Raw genomic sequence first — 20,122 nt, 5'->3', positions numbered from 1 at the left:
CGGCCCTGGTTTGCATGATGCAGAGTGGTTGGTCATCACCTTGCACGATATACAAAATTGAAGACAAAGACGAAGCCGATCTAGAGAGACATGACCTTCACTATAATATTCTCACAAATCTCAAAATATTTATTGGATCATGTATAGTAGATGTCACTGCCAGTGGATCACTTCTTCTATTTGTTTTTTATAAGGATCCTATAGGTTGTCTTAACATATGCAATCCGGTCACTCGTTAATTTATTGAGCTTCAGTTACCTAACGTTGACATCTCTCATTCGAGTTTTGAAATTGGTTTGAGCAAAATAAGCGGACAATATAAAATGGTATGTACCAATCCAAACATAGGATCCCATCATGTATACACCCTCGGAACAGGAACGTGGAGGCGCCTTGAAGATGGCGCTCCTTCTGGATTCAAATTCCCATCTATTACTACACAATCTGCATTAAATGGCAACCCCCATTGGATCTTATGTGATCAGAATAAAAAAAATGTGGATATGCGGTTTTGATGTTAAAACAGAGTGTTTTAGCATTTTCTCTACTCCTCCTCCTCCTGTAGACGGGCGTGGCCGTCTAATCGGGAAGTTGTCTGCTTTGAAGGACTGCCTCTGTTATTCATACACATGGGACGATGAAATTGTCATCTGGATGATGAAGAAATACCGAGTTGAGGAATCTTGGACCATAGAGTACAAGTTGAGTACTATTCATTTCGATTTTGATAGGATTGAAATTCGTTATGTTTCTCCTATCAAAATATTCAAAGATGGTGACATTTTGATGTTGTTGACCAGTAAGGAACTCGTCTACTACTCTAACAAAACAAGAACTATTAAAAAAGTTGATATGTTTAAGAAAGCATTTATGAAGCGTACCTTTGCGGTGATTTTCATTCCTAGCCTTTTATCACTCGAGAGTTTCGGATTCAAAACTGTATATGTTGAAAAGTAAAATGCGAAAAATAAAAGTGATGAACTCTTGAAGACTACATTATGATTGATTTTTAATTGTTTTTGTTGATACATAGTACATCTCTAGTTATAGGACTAGAGAAGTAATGCACCTAGGAACAATCAATTGGAACTATAACACTATTAATTTTATGTTCCTTGAAACTCTAAAGTGACTCTTTCCAATATTCTTGAGACTCTAAAATTATCTATTTCCAACAGTATATTCGTTCTAGTTTATAATGTTAGCCAGCATTCGTGTGCTCCTGTTTATATGAGTTGTGTTCGTATCTACGGTTTCTTTGTTGTGTAGTGTTCGAGTTTGGTCTTATCGTGTAGCCCGGACATTAGTAGCATACATTTTGTGGGATGTCGTATTATTATCATGTTCGTGTTTGTAAGATACGTACTCCATCCGTTCCATAGTAATGGAGGCGTTTCTTTTCTGCACGAAGATTAAGAAAAATTGTGTTAGGTGAGTTAAGTAAAGAGATAGTAAAGTGGAAAATGAAAAAGGTAGAAATATGAAGAGAGAGTAAAGTAGGTGTGGAAAAATGTGTTGACTTTTACTAAAAAGGAAAATGACTCTATTACTATGGAATGTACCAAAACGACAAAATGACTCTATTACTATGGAATGGAGGGAGTATTAATTTTGGTTTATACGAAGTGAACCTGATATAGTTATGTGTTAATTGATATTGATGGTAGAATATGATATGGACATGTGATTGATGTAATGAATATGTTTTATACTCCCTGTGTCCCATAGAATTGAGTAAAAATAAATAAAAACAATAAACTCTGTTCAAGTTTAATAATGTAGTTTAATTTGGACATTCTTGCAAAAGATTCATATCAAATGTTGAAATTCAAAAACTCTGGTATGTCAAATAATGTAGGCTGCAGCAGCTGTGTAGTATATATCATGCATGAATTGAGTCACTCAGACTCAATTGCTTGGCTACTATGTTTTCTTTCCATTACACTTATGCTCGTTTTTTCGCCTCGTTCCCGGCCAGCTAGCTTATCTTGGATGGGAAGACCATATCGTCATCAGAACCATCCAAGATAAGGATCTCTGGATCTGAATCTACCGCGCTATTCTGATTCATCACACATTTTGTTTCTGTGAGATTTTGCGTCGTCTTTTGTTGCTGATCGAACATCATCTTCAGCTGTTTGTTCTGTTCCTCAATCCTCAGCTGCAAGTTCCTCTGTATCTGCATCATTAAAAGTTAAAATCTCCTTTTCACCACATTTTCGAGATATGGTTTTGCTACCTACCTCTAGCTGCTCGTGGAGACGCCTCTGAACGTCCAGCTGCATCTGCAGTGCCTCCTTGAGCTGCAGCCCACTGCAAAAGAAATGGTTTCGATCAAGTTGTGTCGAGTATGTTGTTATGCACTAATAACGAGGAGCACTACGTTTGGATATCTATTTCTGCTGCGTTATTGCTATTAGCCTTCTTCTCTGCTTTCCCATTTGCTGCACAAAAATGAATGTAAATCAGCTTCATATATATGTGTTTCCATCAAGATTCGTGTGCGATGAGTAATTGAGTATTGATGAGTTTACCTTCCACAGACTCCGGTGAGTATTTGGCGTTTCGATATTTCTACAAATAGATAAACCAGAAGCCATTTTAGGTGTGAAAAAAGATTGTAAGATTCAAATTCAATGTCATTCTACACACCTGCAAATGACTCTTCACATGAAAAATGGTGAGCCCTTCAGTGTCCATCAACTTCAGTACTTGTTTCGGTGTTGCTTCTGAAAACATGAATGTTGGTTAAATGCACGAGCCTCGACTTGAATCACAGAACAAGAAGGCATTCGATCACTTACTGTCGGGGCCACCAAGGCGATTCACACACTCCACAAACCGGTCATGCAGATCTTGCGTCCACCTTATTCGCGTCTTGTTTGATGAAGGCGACAACGAGCTGCTGTTTATCGGCGTGGGAGGCATCCCGAGCTGCTTTAATTGCGCCGGATGAGTTGAATATAGATTATTATGTGATACCTAAATTTGGACACATGTCAATAAGGAGTATCATTTGCTCAAGGGGAAAAAGTGATGGATTGATTGATTTCTTACTTGTAGATCATGATTTGAGTCGAATGGAGCGGGAGGGCTTCGCCTGTTTGAATCATCGAGATCACCAAGTAGCTTGTTTTTGAGGTGAAGTATCTGTTCCCTCTCAGATATAGCGTTGAGCAGGTGATTTCTATAAAATCCACCACTTCTGATCATATGGTAGTCTGCGTCGTTTCTAGCCGGTGATTCTTGAAAAAGGCCGTTTGCGGGGTTCTTAGATTGCTGGGAGCAGCTCTCTGGGAGATCATACTGAGATAAGCCCATAGCAATCTCAGTTGCACAGAAAGCAGCAGCCGGTGATCCGATCCGGCCTATGATCGTGCCAGATGAGTTTTCGTGCCATGGGTTGTGGTGTGTGGGTTGGTTTGGGAGCCCCATTTGAGAGTGGAGATTATTTTGAGGGCAACAGTCAGGAAATTGTGAGACAAACTCACTAGGATAGCCATAGTTGTGATGTATTTTCTTCATTGTTTCAGACAGCAAAAAAACAGATTCCTATTGTGTAGACTCAAACCAACATGTGGCATTAAACAGTGTGAAATTTCAAGAATCTGAGAAGAGAGAAAACTCTTCTTCTTATATGAAGCAAATATCTTGAAATTTAAAGGGGTGTTAGTTATTCCTTAACTGGATAGGCATGAACAATGATCTCTCCTCTCCTTGAAGAAAACAATGCCAAAGTAGATTTTTTTTATAACACAAAAATAATACTACTAGAAAAGAATGGTGTACAGGAACTTTGTCCAATCCATCACCCTATTTAAAAAAGAAAAAAGATAACTTTGTTTTAATATACTTTATCTATCTCTCACACACACACAACACAAGCACATATGGATATATGATTCTCAAATAATTTTTTGGCATCTGTAACTAATTATCTCACATGGAATACTCTAGGGACCAGGGCATATATTCAATATCTAGAGCACATGATTATTCTTAGCTCTGCAAAAATTAACTAAATCCTTGTTCATATTGCTAGTGAGCCTTGCCTAACAACAACTTGAATCAATGAAAATTCTGACCTAAATTTAATAAGGGGGGAAAAGCATTATTTGTGGGAATAATATATCAGGTGCAAATCTGCATTCAAGATTCTGGTTAGTAAAGCGCAAAAGGAAAAGGGTTGGGAGAAATTCCTTTTTTCATACACAATTTTTATTTAATGCATGCATCTGCTCAATTCTTTGTTTAAAAAATATTTTAAATCTTGTCCAATATCGGCTTAGTGATGATCTTGTTTTATTTATATAAGTACAGTCGTACAGATAATCATCCTTTATGAAGTTTTTTAAGTTGGTAAGTGATCGACTTATTTCTAATAAATGTTTCTTGTCTTGTCTACCATGTCGATGATCCTGTCTCATGGGTGAATGGGGGTTGTGATCTATGCAAACTAGATCTTAATACAAAAACGTTGAACAAAATCATACGGAGGACATTTTTAGGTCATCGTTAGTTCATTTTTGGTCATTTAATAAAGGATGGCCTAAAATTATCTGAAAATGATATCAAACCATACGGAGGGCATTTTTAGGTCATCGTTAGTTCATTTTTGGTCATTTAATAAAGGATGACCTAAAATTATCTGAAAATGATATCAAACCCTGATTTTATAAAATGACCTGAACTGATTAATAATTACTTTCCGTATTTTTGGTTAATTATTGACGATCAGATCACCTAATCTTATTATCATGATTTGGGTCGCAATTCTGTATTAAAATGCATTTTTTGTTTTGATCAATTTCGAGTGAACGGTCCATTTCTAATATTTCTAATAAACTTATTTAATTACAATAGATCTATTGCACGTTTCTACTAGTACGAGATCCTTTGAAATTATTAGGAGACAACAAATGAATCCAAAACATATATTCATTACATAATATCCGATGATGCTGACTTAAATTACAAGAAAACGCCGTTTAATTCCGAATCCAACAACATAAGTTACAGCCCATATTTTGTGACAGCTGAGAATTATACATAACAACAACTGGTTGGTTTGTAATTTTGTATAGTAAATACCGCAACTAATTTAATATGTAGTGCACATTTTATTTTCTTTCAACAAAAAGAATTCTTGAAAAGTTTTTAATTGTTCTTGCATAAACCAAAGCTACAGCTATGGATGCTTTTTAATAAATCTATGAATCTGACGGCGACTACGGAATCATGTATATGAGCTTCTCAAAAAACTTTACTTTTTTTTTTAATCTCAAAGAGTTTGGCAACAAGCCACGTTTAGACCTCGTATTGAAACACTACATGTAACATACAAGTCGACACTGTCAGTCTGTCACGACTCACGGCTAAGGGCAGATGTAGAAATTTGTTTTGGTAGAGACTTTTGACATTTTAAATTTTGAACGAAAATAATATTACGTTTTTTGTGATAGTAAGGACTTTTGCACACCGATTTGCACACAATACCAAAAATTTGACAATCTTCTATAATAAATAATAATAATAATAATAATAATAATAATAATAATAATAATAATAATAATAATAATAATAATAATAATAATAATAATAATAATAATAAAATTGGCAGGGCGTATAAGCCCCCACACCAACAATTTTTTAGAATTTTTTAGGGATATTTAAATAATTGGTATTTTTATAAATATGCTACTATTATTTGATTAGTTCAATTTGAGAATCAAGAATTTGTTTCATATCGAATCTTTAATTATATGACTGATTCATTTTACTTTTTTTTAATTGTTTTAGGTTTACTTTAATATAAAGAGGAGTTTATGAAATTTATTAAATCTATGTAATTAAGCTAAGTAAACAACCCCTAAACTTTTTTTTTTCAAGAACTTATAATATGCACTAACTGATGAATATCTTTAAACTAAAAGTACATTCAATATAGTCACTTATATAGTACTATGTTTACATTAAGGATGTCATAAGTTGAAATTAAGAAAAGTGACCACTCAAAAAATTCAAGATTTTGCAGCGTTGACACCTAATTCAAATATTTTGATCAGTTTTATTTTAAATATATTTATTAACCGTGCGATTAGCAACTATTGATTCTTACAATTGGCATGCATGACAAAAAATTGAAATTTGAAAAATGGATAAGATGTGGAAAATAGATAAAGAAAAGGTCCAAGAATATAATATTAATGACTTTTCAGAACTTTGGTACTGCAGAAACCATGGTTGTTCATGAATAGAAAAGACATTTGCCGGTTTGGTCACAATATAAAAAGCTTAATTATAATGTTTTATGTCTCTTTGATTTCTCAAAGGACATATATATATTCTATGCACATCCCTCAAATAAATGAACCAGAAAAGGAAAAATATTTGTAGCAGAATGAAAAGAAAAAGAGCAGATTCTTAATTCTAATTAGCCAATGCCTGGAATAGTATGGGAATAATATCAACATACAGTCACAAAATTTATTTTGGTTTTGCAATGGTGTTCTTTTCTTCTAATTTGGTGAGAATAAAACTCGTTTCCACTATCAGTCTATCATCATCAATGAATATATATATAGGATTAGATAAATGTTATTCTACTATATAAATATTCAATGTCAACACTCTTCATGACCATCATTCCCGTTTGGTTTTGCTATCGTTATTTGTTTTGTTTTATACATTTATTTTTATTTTAATATCTAAATAATAAAAATTGTTATTAATTTTATACTTCCTCCGTTCCACAAAGATTGTCTCACTTTGATCGGGCACGGGTTTTACGAAATGTAATGAAAAGTTAGTGGAATGTGAGTCCTACTTTTATGGAGTATTAATTTTATAATAAAATGTGAATAGGAATGAGTTAGTGGAATATGAGATCCACTACCAAAAATGGTAAAAAGTGAAATGGGACAAATTTTGTGGGACGGATCGAAATGGAAAAATTGGACTCTTTGTTGGACGGAAGGAGTAATAATTTATACAGTTTCACAATAAATTTAAAAAAATAATACTCCCTCCGTCAAAAAAAAAATAGAGCAATTTGTATATGACACGGGTTTTAATGCAGAATTGGTAAAATAAGAGAGAAGAGAAAAAGGAAAGAGAGAAAATAGTGTTAGTGAAATGATGTATAAGGTTAAAATGAATGCGCCTCTATTTTTTAATGGGCTGAGGGAGTAAAATAAAAACCGAGCTTTGATTTTATGTGAATCATAAAATTTTAATATCGATAACAAATTTTAATTTATTAGAATCAAACTAATTAAATATACATAACATAAAATAAATAATGATGTTCAATGCACATTGCACAAGAGTGGTGGTGTTCATAGACAATGATCATATAAAATATATAGCATAATATTTCTTTATGGGATTATAGGCCTACATAAATGCATCAACTTTAACACAACATATAAATTCACATAAATTCAAAATCTGGTATTATAAAATATATAGCATAATATTTCTTTATGGGGATTATAGGCCTACATAAATGCATCAACTTTAACACAACATATAAATTCACATAAATTCAAAATCTGGTATGACAATAAGTCAATTTTTTATTTTGTCATAATTTTAACAGAAAATTATTTTTCAAAGTTTAAGATGACGTTCATTTTGTAAATAGTACTTACTATGCTAAACATAAAAAAAAGGTATTTGTAAAAATGTGAAATGAATAAGCCTGAAATAATGGAAGTATTAATCTTTTTAATCCAACCCAATACAAGATTCAAAAGTTTCATTTCTTTATTGCGAAAGAATTGACAAAACAGGCGACAGAATTAGATGCTTTTTTCTTAAAATTTTCAAATTACTATACATACTACTATAATACTAGTATTGTTACTTTTTTTCGGTTTTTTTGGTTCGTATTCGTCCGTATATATTTTAGAATAGAAGAATAAATTTGCGATTAAATTTGAAAGGAACTAAAATAATGCAAGCCACGTTGGTGTTTCCCTACATGATTCATATCACTAAAAGGGAACATTAGATTCGTGCCCACTACTAGTGCAAACTTTTAACTATGTAATTAATGGGATTTCGACTTTGATTATGATGTTTAAAAGAGTTCTTGATAGAATATATTCTTTTTATATGGTTTTCACTTAATGACATTTCCGCACTTCGTGGAAAGAACAAAGAAAGAATTTTGCATTTTGGTAGGCAATTAAAAAAAAATCTTTGTCCCTAATCTATAACATGTTTGTTGATAGTCAATTCAACAAATAGATTCAAAATTTGCTTCTATAGAAATTCTTGTATTCATTTAATATACGCAGAAAAAATAACATACAAGAATAATTGATCTAGATTCATAATCATATTGTAAATTGAGTATAGGTAAAATACAACAAAATTAAATCTTACTTGTTGTGTTGTTGTTGTTTTCCTCGATTGATCGAGTCAGCAAATTGAATTCATCACCATTGAAGTCCACATGTAATCCAATATTCTATGCAAGAACAATCCAGTACAATTGCTCTGTAGAAGAAAGCTAGGAAATCTTTCTTCAAAGTTTTTTTCTTTTCAACGCGATGCGTGACACCCAGGGAGACGTGTCTTCGGCCAAATGGCTTCGGGCGCAACTTGCTTTCAAAGACTCGATGGTACATGAGATTCTGTAATTCACACCAAGTATCGCATTTCGCTTCTCAATGGATCTTTGTTTCGAAAATATTTTCTATCCTTTGATTCTTCTGTTTTCTCTCCTCTCACGTTTTTCTCATTCTTTACAATGAAGAATAAATAATCATTAAGTAGATGAGGAGTCAACAATTGAAAAGTCACTTAGACTCTATAATTATAGCCTTATAGGGCTTTGACAAACACGGATTTTGCATATTTTTAAGGGCTAGATTTGACTCGTTTTAAATGCCAATCATGCAAATTATGTTCTTAAATTGCATATGTTATACATTTGGTATTTTTGATGTGTTTGTTGATAAATGATAGAAAAAGATAGAAAAAAAATGTAGCAGCCTCTGTTTGAGCCCATTCTACCAGCGTGTTTGAAGTCCAATCAGTGCTTACTACATATCATTCTCTTCGTCTTCGAAAGAGCTTCGCGTGCATATGTTGAAGGTCTCAATCAGAGTTCTTTAGAGAAAGTTATGACCATTCTACGAACATTACGAATTGCAGTCAAAGATGACGGAAATTAGGCGGAAATTCAAGGAAGGAAGAAATTATTGCTCGAATCTCTCCTATTAATTGAAGAATTCGAAAATAATATCTTTTATATTTCTTGGAGGATAATTTTTGTCATACCTAAACCTTCTTTCCACCTATAAATACCTCTTAACCTAATTCATCATTCTTCATCTCAGAGCCTTCAATCCTGCCCCTCTACACATTCCTCCATTCCATCTCCCACACATAATTCATCCATCTTCCATTGGAGCGGAGCTCTACAGATCCAGGCAAGAGAAGACTGAAGAATGAAGATTCAACATTGGGTTTTATCAATTTCTTTCATGTCTAGTACTTTTATTTTTGTTTTTACTACTTGTCGATGAGTAGTTAAACATCATTTGTAGATTTTTTGGTGAAAACTTTTATGAACATGTTTTGATTTATTAAATTGAACTTTTTCCTAACTCTTGTGATTGTTTTGCTTGTTCTTGTGCTTTTGTTGTTCTTTTGTCTGGCCAACTTTAGAACTATGTCCGTTTAACTAGATTAATCGAGAGATAGCTAGTTTTATGTGGTAAAAGGAACGAGTACAACACATAGGTTTATCTGTACTCGAGAGATGAGACCCTTTGTGAGGACTTGAGTCTTAGGAACTTAAGGAGTTAGAATCTAATCTATTAGAAGGAGACTTTGATAGTTAGAGTCTAATCTACTGCCTACTGGATAAGTGCACTCGAGAGGGGACTTATTCTAGAATCGCGACTTTCCTAATAATCCTAGAGACACATAAAGGTAAAGATTCTGTGAGATTAATTATCACTGGGTTGTAGTAGTTGGATCCTAAAACTCTACATTCTTTAGCCTGCTTTGCATTATTTTGTTTTCTTTTACTTGTTTATTTTTGTCTAGTTTATATTTTCAAAACCAAAGATACTTCGTGTCTCTAGATAGTATATGTCGCTTAGTATATGATAGTCACTTGCAATCTTATTTCATGTGTTCGATATCCCAGTACTAACCTTTAGCTATACGAGACCTACCCTGTAAACTTGCAGGTATTTTTAGTGCTAATAAATAGTCCATCAAAGCTTCATGAATAATTTAGTTGTAGCTCAACTATAATTACTTAATCTATAGTAATTTAATTCTAGCCATTCTGCAAGAAGTGTTTACATTGACAAAATTTCTATAGTTCACCAATATTAATCTTGAACAGTAGTAGTATTAATTTATTTTGCCGCGTATTGATCTTGAACAAAATTCAACCAAAATAGGAAACACGTCATCGGCTCCTTAGACAGACACATATCTATATTGCATCGATCACAATTCACATACTAGTAGAGTTCTAGCAACTGAAAATGGTTCTGGCTATATTCATATTCTTGATTACATTACAATATTCAAATTCTTGATTGCATTGTTTATGCTGTGACTATTATAATAGTACAAAGAATCAGCTTTGAGACATTAATATTTTAGCTTGAAGTGGCAAATTAGCACCCGAATAATCTATCAATTTGCAAGCAATTGATTTCAACTCCTTAAAAGTTATTCTTTTATCTTTGGTGAATTTGGACCACCAACAAAATTAGACAAAACTGGGATATTTTTTAGGTCCGAATTTCCATAAGTTAGTCAAATAACTGATGATATTATTTCACACATGAGTTAATAACATTTTCTGATCCACAAATTAAGCTGTCCGTTTTTCCATAAAAAGACTGCATTTTGTTTTCAACATAATTATACACCGGCGTCGTTCGATTCTCATTACTAATATGATAATCTATTTAGACTTAATTCATGAGATTATTTTAGTTTGAGTGATAACTATGACTAATTATCACATAATTATTCATCTACGATTAACTTGTGATATTCAACCTCAAAACCAAACACAATACATATTTAATTCCGAAATTTAATCTTGTCAACCGAACAGACCACTAGTATATTAATCTCGTTTTCAAGATTTTTAATAGTACTAAAAACTCCACATTTCTGGTGGCATGAGTAGTTGCATTAGCAATTCAAAATCTATATGAAATTAATTTAACTTTGATGTATTTTACGAATGGGCCATGTAACTAGGACATGCATCAGCATAACAACTTTTCCTTTAATGGGCCTGTGAAACATTAAGCAGAATTTGGGCTCAAATTTGTATTTAGATCCAAGCAATCATATCTTGTTTGATTAGTGTTTTCATGTGCTTAATGTAATAAACATTAAAGTAAATTATTTGTTCGGTGGTAATGAGTAAATAGTAATGAGAGTCATATATATCCTTTAAATTAAACTACCATTGTCTTGCCAATTCTTTAAAATAAAAAAAAAAACACACCTACGGCATCGGTTGGAGGAAATTCAGCTACCTTCGTAGGTGGGAACTGATATAACTGAAAATCTACATCTAAAGTATGGTTATCTTTAGCAAATCAGTCACCTAAGTAGTATAGTTTGTATTGGCATGTATTTGATGTTGTATTTTACATATGGTGTATAAAATTATATATTATTCAAATTGACCACCCTTGTATATAGCCGATTTTTTCATTACCTAGACACAATTCACCTTTCTCAGTGTGATGTATGAAAAACTTTTGAATCAAGATTTTATTGAAAACCATGGTATGTGGCTATGTGTATATGACTGAATATACGAGAGGATTAAGTGTAAAATGACACTACCAATCTTTTTTCTCTTCATGTGACTCGATATTGGGTTGGTCGGTTATCGAATTGATAACTGAATTTTTTTTTATTTCAGTTAGTGTTTAAGAAACTTTTCAAATTATTAGTTGTAATCGGGATAATCAAAATTAATCAATTATTGATTGTTGTTTGAGAATCATATAACCTCATTTATTACCTTTATTATGTTGTTCCACTTCCAAGTTTGCAACACACATGAAACTACAAATTAATAACCATCAAATAGTTCTATAGTTCAAAAATGTGAACTGCTTATAGTAACAACTACTAATACAGATAGCCATAAATAGCTCAAAATAAAAATATACAGTCGGTATTGTATTTGTACTTAAAATGTTTGGACAATTGTCTTTCAAGCAATAGATCCGAGTTTGACTCCTCCATTTTAGTGGAACCGAACTATAAAAAAATATCTAGACAATGTGGGTTGCATATTTCCGATACCTTGTAAAAAAATATATCATCAGATATATCTGAACAAAGACTTATTAGATTTGAGGTAATTTTGCACTAATTTCGATCTTTTTTGCCATTTTTAGTTTTAAGAGATATTTTAATGTCTATGTTATATTTCTCTCACATCCCTTCTCTCTCTTCTCACATTTTCTTCTCTTTCTTATTATTTACTCCCTTCGTCTCCTATTAATGGTCACTCTTTTCCATTTCGGTCCGTCCCTCAATAATTGTCACATTTCATTTTTACCATAAATGGTAAGTAAGTATCATATTCCACTAACTCACTTCACTCACATTTTATTATAAAATCAATATAAAAAAGTGGTCTCACCTTCTACTAATTTTTTCAACTAACTTTTCATTACATTTCTTAAAACACGTGTCCGATCAAAGAGTGACAATTAATCGGACGGATGGAGTATTTAATTTTGTATTCACCTATCTCATTCTCCAATTATTCTCAATTTAATTTAATTGATCAGTAAATATTAATAAATACAAACAATAAAAAATATAATTATTTTTTACATGAGCGTTTTGACAAATTTATTATTATGTACATAAAATTAAATATTTTTTTGTTATTTTTAATTGCAAGAGTAAGTACAAACACTATTATTAGGATGTGTCTAATTACATAAATTTTCGTCTTGTGCACACTAGCTTAAATTTTGTCAAAAAAACATATTCCTATAAAGGAAATTTAGAAAAAACTAAATTATTACACCGCGCGTATTGAATATTTATTGTTAAACAAAATTAAATTTAGCATAAATGGAGAAAGAGAGAGATGACTAAGAAATTAAATAAAAAAGAAAGAGAAGGAAACGGGAATAGAGAGGGAATTGATAAGATAAAGATACTAAAAATAAAGATTAAAATATCGCTTAGAACTAAAAATGTTTAAAAAGTTCAAAAATAGTGCAAAAGTACCTCAAATGTAATTACCCTTTATCTAGAGATCTATAGTGATATACTCCCTCCGTCCCATAAAAATTATCTCACTTTGATCGGGCACAGATTTTAAGAATTGTAATAAAAAGTGAGTTGAAAAAGTTAGTGGAACGTGAGTCCTACTTTTATATATTAGTTTTATAATAAAATGTGATTAGGAATGAGTTAGTGGAACGTAGGGTCCACTATCAAATATGGTAAAAAGTGAAATGGACAAACTTTGTAGGACGTATCGAAATGGAAAAATGAGACAATCTTTGTGGGACGGAGGGAGTAATTTTTTTATTAGGTACGGAAAAAGTGCAAACCACATTGTCAAGATATAGTTCACTCTATTATTTTATTTTTTTATCAAAATTTGGTTACAATCGGTTAAGCGGCTAACCCGTTGCAGAGTTCAATTCCTCATTCGGAGGCAAACCTTAATCAATTAATCAACCCAAAATCGAGGGATTAACTAGCCCTACCTTTATGGTTGTGACAAACTCATAATTTGAACGTATTAAGGGGTTATACTTGGTGCTTCTTGAGTGGTTCAATGTTATTCAAGTATGTTTATGTCCATATTCATATTAATTGGTTATTTGATGAATTGGTTTAGTCTTGATAGCAAAAAATCTTGAGAGAGGCAAATAACGGAAAATGCAAAAGTTCGAAGTAAAAAATACAAGTGTAATAGAGTCCACGATCCACGGGGTTTGGCACACCAAACCCGCAACCCTCAGAAATATAAACCGAAGAATAAAACAAACTCCACTGTTCGCAGAATTGGTCATGCAAAGTCTGCGACTGAAGGATTTTTCACACAAACCCCGAGGCCAATAGTGAAAGCAATGATCAAGTCAGAAAATCTTTCATGGTCCGCGAGGTGGGTTATTTGAACCCTGTGAGCCATGGTTTTGTCTAAGAAGCGTGGTTTTCAATAGATTTCAAACCTTTTGAAGTCTGATCTCTCTTAGCAATTATGTACATACTCATATGTCTCAAATTTGGACATCATTTGATATCTTATTTTACATGATGTAAGTGTTCCCAATGTTTTGTTTGATATCTTTTTTTTTTAATCCAGATTTGGAAAAACACGTATTTGTTTAGCGTGTTTGAACATACAAACAGTCAAACAGTCATGTGTCTTTAAACACAAATAGTATTAGTAGTACGTTAAACACAATGAGCAAAATGTTATGGCGGCGCAATTGGTTAACAATTCTTCCTCTTTTCTGCAAGGTTGAGAGTTCAAACCCTACCTCAAGCGAATAAATTACACACTCAAGAAAATAATTTTACATAAGTATATTTTGACCCTATAAAAATTATTTAAATTATTTGAAAAAAAAATATTTTTCATAATAATTTCAAATCATATTGACCACGATGAGAAGATAAACAAATTGAAGTAATAACATTGTTGATATTTTAAGGGTAAAAGAAAATTTTGCTTGGGCGAAGCTCAAACTCACGATGTGCTGCCATTGCATTTTGCTCATTGATGAACTTTTTATTAGCACTAAATAAACCTGCAAATATACAGAGTATATCTAGTATAGCCAATGGCCAGTACCAGATATCGAACACATGAAAAACAGACACAAATTGTCTATCCTCAACTAAGCTTCTCTCACTATTTGAAAAACCGAAAGAGTTTTGAAATTTTTGAAAATAAAAACTTTTAGAAAGCAAATTTAACAACATTTGCAGATAAAACACAAAAACAAATATAGAGATAAGGGAATTCCAGGGATGTGCGTTCATTGTTATGGTTATACAAAGTCCAACTACAATACCCTAGCACAGTTCTTACTTCAGTAGGACGAGTCGCCTAAGTTATGCTCATGCGATACAAACATAGATTACTAACACTAGAGACATCAATCCTAGATCCGTAACTCCTTAAATCTTCTAAGACCCTTGAAAAGTCTTCACTCTCAATGAACAATGTCGTTTTAAGGGAATCTAATTGTAGTGTCTACTAAGCAGATCTAACTCGCCAACCTCCTCTCACGATTATGTAACAAGTTATATTAAATCATTACAGAATGTGTCACTCAGACGTGAAGCATGTTAGGTTTGGTATACTGAAAAGCATGTTTCGAGCAAGTTTCGCTCGAATAGAATCTTGCTTGTATACGTAAAACTCTACAATCCACTTTGAACCCGATTCAGTATTATTCGAGCAGTTCCGCATGAATAGAATCACTATTATTATTACATTGTGTTTGCTTGTGCATTTATAAGATGTTTTATAAACATTTAAATGTATAAGAAGCAAACAAAGTCTAAGTCTTTTGCTTGTAGACCGGTTGTGGGCGTCGTCCACTTTAAGGTAACACGGTCAGATCTATGCAATGCTTTGCAAAAGAAAAAGAAGAATTTCACAACCTAGATAAGCTTTGGCTACCTATCGTGAAAGGTTGCAATGTCAGTCCGCATATTTCTAAGCCTTACTGAAATAAGATGACATTGGTGTGGTATAGCACTGAACGGATCTAACAGCAAGACGTGTCTTTATGCTATCTACTGAAAGACTAGGTCTTGATAAAATTCTATTTCTTAATCTGCATATGTTAGCATTGAGCATACGGTATTGATTATGCACTACTTTGACTTATCAAATGGTGCGGGTTTTTCGCAACCCAATAATCCCGATATATTGGGTAGTGGTGATTAATATCTAGCGGTGCTAGGATTGCTATTATGTTGAAACGTGCGCGAGGTGAGTCTCGTTTGATAATGTCCTCAAGAGGAGCTCGAACAAGGTTTTATTATTCGGAAAACTGGCCAGTTGGAGTTTTATTACTCTATGAATAATAAATAAATGTTTCTTGCTAAGTCCACTCTTGGAATTAATAAGATATTAATTAATTAAGTCCATAGCAGACATTAATTAATTAATGGACATTTATATCTCAAGCGCGGGAAATAAATAATAAAAGTGGAAACCCGGATTACTTGTTATTTCGGATTTGGATGGGGAGAGTTCAATATTACTTCTGTAGTGGCTGCTCGTAATATTCCAATATAAGCTTGTATTAAATTGTGGGTTCAATTTAATTAGTAAAAAGCTAATTGGGGGAGCCCATATCCAAAACCTTCCATAGATCCCTGTCTGGGCCCATAAGGAACTTAATATAAATATGAGAATAAAGGAGACAGAAGAATTACAATTTTCATACATAAAATTTTCGAAATTTTCGGCCTCCCCAGCTGAAGGAGATTTCGATTTCTACTCCTTTTCCCAAAAGGATTTCTTCTGTCTTCTTTATTTGAGTCCTAGTATTTTTATAAGATCAGCCCACCCTGATATCGAGATACAGTTCGGGAACCAGAGAGAAGATCCGTGGTCTAGTATTGAAGATCATCACGTGGAGAAGGCGCGAGCAATCGACGATTCTTTGGAGAATCAAATCGGTAACTCTAAACCGTAGAATTCATGTTTTAGGATTTACTTTCTTTGAGCATGAATTATTTGCGTTCTAGCATGCAATTATCTGTTTAACATGTGAATTGATTAATCGCATAATCGGTCAAATAGATCCTACGTCTGATTTATTTGTTTTGTACAAGTCTTCCGCTGTGCAAGGGGCACCAAACCCCATCAAAGCAATTATCCAACACTTAGAAAAGAAACGAAGTAAGAACAAAACGATTATTAAATAGAAAACGGAATTGTATAACCAAAGTCGTTACTAACACATCCCTAAAATCCTATGAGTTTAGTTACACATGATAGAATAATCTAAAAACATAGTTTGTAGGGAAAACAAAGTGAACATAAGAACTAAAGCAAATAAAACCCAAATGTTGAATCGTTGTAGCCTTGATCTTCTCTTGATTCCTTCTTCAAACCCTTGCACCTTGATTGTAACGACCGCCCTTCTAGGGTATAATAAATACGGCGATCGCTACTAAGGCGGACTTAAATGCAACAAAGAACATAGGCTAGGGTTTCATTTAAAGGGATTTTACCAAAGTATTTAATAAACAATTAGAAGGTTGGTCGTTACAATTTGGTATCAGAACCTCAGTTCTTTCCGCTCTAGACCCAAGAGTCTTATTGAGTTAAAAGTCTAAGCATGTGTAAATTGACTAAGTGATAATCGTCGAAGGCTCAACACCACGACTCGTCCTCGCTCAACCACGAAGAATGAGGTAACAAGTACCTTGATGCATATTGATTTGAATCATGAAATGTCGGGAATTGCAATGGAATGGAAGTTAATGTGACGTTTTGAGATTTTGCTTGGAGCATGAAATGATGAATATACATGAATGTGAAATTGCTAAATGCGACTATGCCAAAAATGATGAATGTTGTTATGCAAGTGAATATGTGTTAAGACCTTTATGAATTGAATGAATGGAATTCTATATGATTGAAATTACATGAATTGTGAAACGTGAAGTGTGATTGTAATTACTTGATATACTATGAAACAACACCTATGGGAAATACGTAAATACTATGGCTTTTGGAAAATTTGTGAAGATATGAAACAGGAGACACTACGAGAATATACAATTGCTTTTGTTTAACAGTGAGACATGATAGCGTTGAATGTGATGGATATTGAAGTATGATTGTGAACTTGTATTGGTAAATGTTGAGATTTGTTATTACGTCTAAGAAACTGCAAAGAAAATTCATGTTGCTTCCATGAACGACACAATTTTATGCCTATGTGGTTGAAATTTCATTACTATGAAACTGTGAAAGGCAAAGCATGATACGCGTGTAGTTGCGAGTTGTGATTGTGATATAGATGCACATGAACTGCATGATTTATTAAATGCGATTCCATGAATGTGATTGACTGAGTATTGCTATTCACATATATTGATTTACGATGCTTGTTATGCTATGAAACACCAAATGGTTTATATGAATAAACATGTTTGATTGTGCAATATATGGATGACGTTTGATGTGGTGAAAATTCATGACCGATGAAGTACGAGGTATCGTTAGAACCACTCAGAAAGTGAAATGTGGAACTTTTCAACTCTGTTGCGAACATAGAAGCCATATGGAGCTTGAGTTAGGTAATGATCGAATATACGTTGAAGTACGAGACTTCAAGCTATGCTTGAAATTATAGAGTGCCTAAGAAGTAGGCCAGACTGAACGTGCTAGAACTCAGTTGCAAGTTGACAACTGCAATATCACTTTCCTGAGTGATAGAACCGGAAATATATATATTTCGAACTTTGGTGTATCCTTACATTGGCGAGATCATACCTAAGATCTAATAAAACTATGCAGTCTTGAATACCATGCGAAAGTGGCGATGCGACACACATACGACGACGTTTGTGACACATTAAGACCATGTGTATAATGACAATGTATTTCAAAAATGACCGTGTGACACGGCTAGAAAACTTTGAAGATGCGACCATCAAACATAGTTATTAATTTCGACGACAAGATGAATCTCAATTTGGAATCCACGGTTTCATAAAACGATGTTGCCATGTTCAGGCTCGGGAAAAATGTGCGAGGGAGTGCGACCTTCGTAGCTAGAATGAACGATTCTTTTTGTCAACAGTACTTACTTGGATCCTAAGAAATTTTTTCGAAACCTCTCGATTAACAGTGGGCCCTTGTTTATCTAAGACCTTGTTGGACTCACAATTTGCAAGTAATACCCATTATTTCTTTTCATATATCGAGTCATGAGTCACTTGTCTCGAAAATTGGTGTTTGCCTTTGTAACTTTGGATATCTTGATTGAGTAGTCTCCTTTGATTCATCATAAGGACGATATTTTGATTTTATGAGCTTCCGTCATTGAACTTTAATCTTAAAGTTGTTTGCAGTTATGACCTTCAGTATGATTACATCTCAAGAAATATTTTCTTCAAAGGATGGAATATTCTTCTTGGAACTTTGGTTCACCCCTTTATTTTGTAACCATGTTTGAGGCAAGCTCTTTCTGGCAGAAGTGAAATTCGTTTTAGCTTTGTTTCACTACATATATTGTTTCATACTCAATGATTTTTCTTTCTTCAAACACCAAGTTAAAGCTATCATGTTCTCTTCTTCCTTAACAGGTCGATCGTATTAAATTTCTGAAAAGTTCCATTCACTTTGAGTTGCCTTTAACAAACCGCGAATCCATTGATGTGATTCCATTTTTCAATAACATGGTGTCGTTGAACCATTTTAGTGCTACTTCATGACATTATGTCTATGTTTCTAAATCCTGCCACGACTGTTTATTTTACGCCTCGACATGTTTGAACGATATCATTCATTGCTGTCCGGAATTTTTTTCAAATTTTCATCAGGCGGAATTTGAGATTTTCATCCTGTTTTCATGACCCATCTCATGTTCTTCGAGCTCTCTTCAGAAGTAAGTTCTCAAGCTCTATGGGTTTTACTTGATACCTCTAAACCATTTAATTCTCAAAATGGACGGGTTAAGTTCAATGGAACTTAGTCCTTGCTTAGTTTCAAACCAATTGTCAATGATGAGATTTGAAAGTGTCGAGCTAGAAATGTTATTCTTGTTTCCTTGATTAAGTTTGGAGCCTTTCCGATGAAAGACATTTTGTGGTGCTTCTTCGAGTTGAAATCAGTTTCTATCCAAGTAAGACTGTTTGATCAATTTTCGAATTATTATACTAGACTCAAGGAAATGTTAGAGTTGTGCTTTTCGGATACACACGATGAATAAGTTCTTATGGCCAATCACGCGTCGACATAACCAATAAACGAGACGTTAGATATTCTGCAACAACGAACTATCTGCCACAAGCTGCTAGAAGATCGAACTTATGCAATAAATTCTTGAGAAAGGAAATATGCTTACGAGTAGCTGATGATCAATGCATGAAT

The 20,122-nt window shown here is 33.3% G+C and overlaps 1 protein-coding gene across 2 annotated transcripts; it reads right to left on the bottom strand.

Moving 5' to 3' along the window:
- Positions 1-1,745: 1,745 nt before the first annotated feature.
- LOC125187325 (protein PHOSPHATE STARVATION RESPONSE 1-like) lies at positions 1,746-3,785 on the bottom strand. 2 transcript variants are annotated; one of them, XM_048083890.1, is made up of 7 exons: positions 3,058-3,785; positions 2,805-2,982; positions 2,653-2,729; positions 2,535-2,574; positions 2,384-2,444; positions 2,244-2,313; positions 1,746-2,173 (listed from the first exon to the last, which is right to left on the bottom strand). In XM_048083890.1, the coding sequence occupies exons 1-7, from the start codon at positions 3,523-3,525 to the stop codon at positions 1,979-1,981; spliced, it is 1,089 nt and encodes a 362-aa protein (XP_047939847.1). In that variant the 5' UTR covers positions 3,526-3,785; the 3' UTR covers positions 1,746-1,978. The 2 variants fall into 2 exon arrangements, with proteins under 2 accessions (XP_047939847.1, XP_047939846.1); XM_048083889.1 differs by having other exon boundaries at positions 1,746-2,179; positions 3,058-3,780.
- Positions 3,786-20,122: the final 16,337 nt, after the last annotated feature.

This window comes from Salvia hispanica, chromosome 5, assembly GCF_023119035.1.
Source record: "Salvia hispanica cultivar TCC Black 2014 chromosome 5, UniMelb_Shisp_WGS_1.0, whole genome shotgun sequence".
NCBI classification, from domain to species: Eukaryota; Viridiplantae; Streptophyta; class Magnoliopsida; order Lamiales; family Lamiaceae; genus Salvia; species Salvia hispanica.
Note: the sequence above shows the minus strand (reverse complement) of the source record. Positions and strands in the feature narration are given on the sequence as shown.

Coding starts and splice junctions, on each gene's coding strand:
- LOC125187325 (XM_048083889.1), bottom strand. CDS start 3,525: ATGAAGAAAATACATCACAACTATGGCTATCCTAGTGAGTTTGTCTCA. Junction 2,983..3,057: donor ACTCAAATCATGATCTACAA/GTAAGAAATCAA, acceptor GTCCAAATTTAG/GTATCACATAATAATCTATA. Junction 2,180..2,243: donor GTCTCCACGAGCAGCTAGAG/GTAGGTAGCAAA, acceptor TTAATGATGCAG/ATACAGAGGAACTTGCAGCT.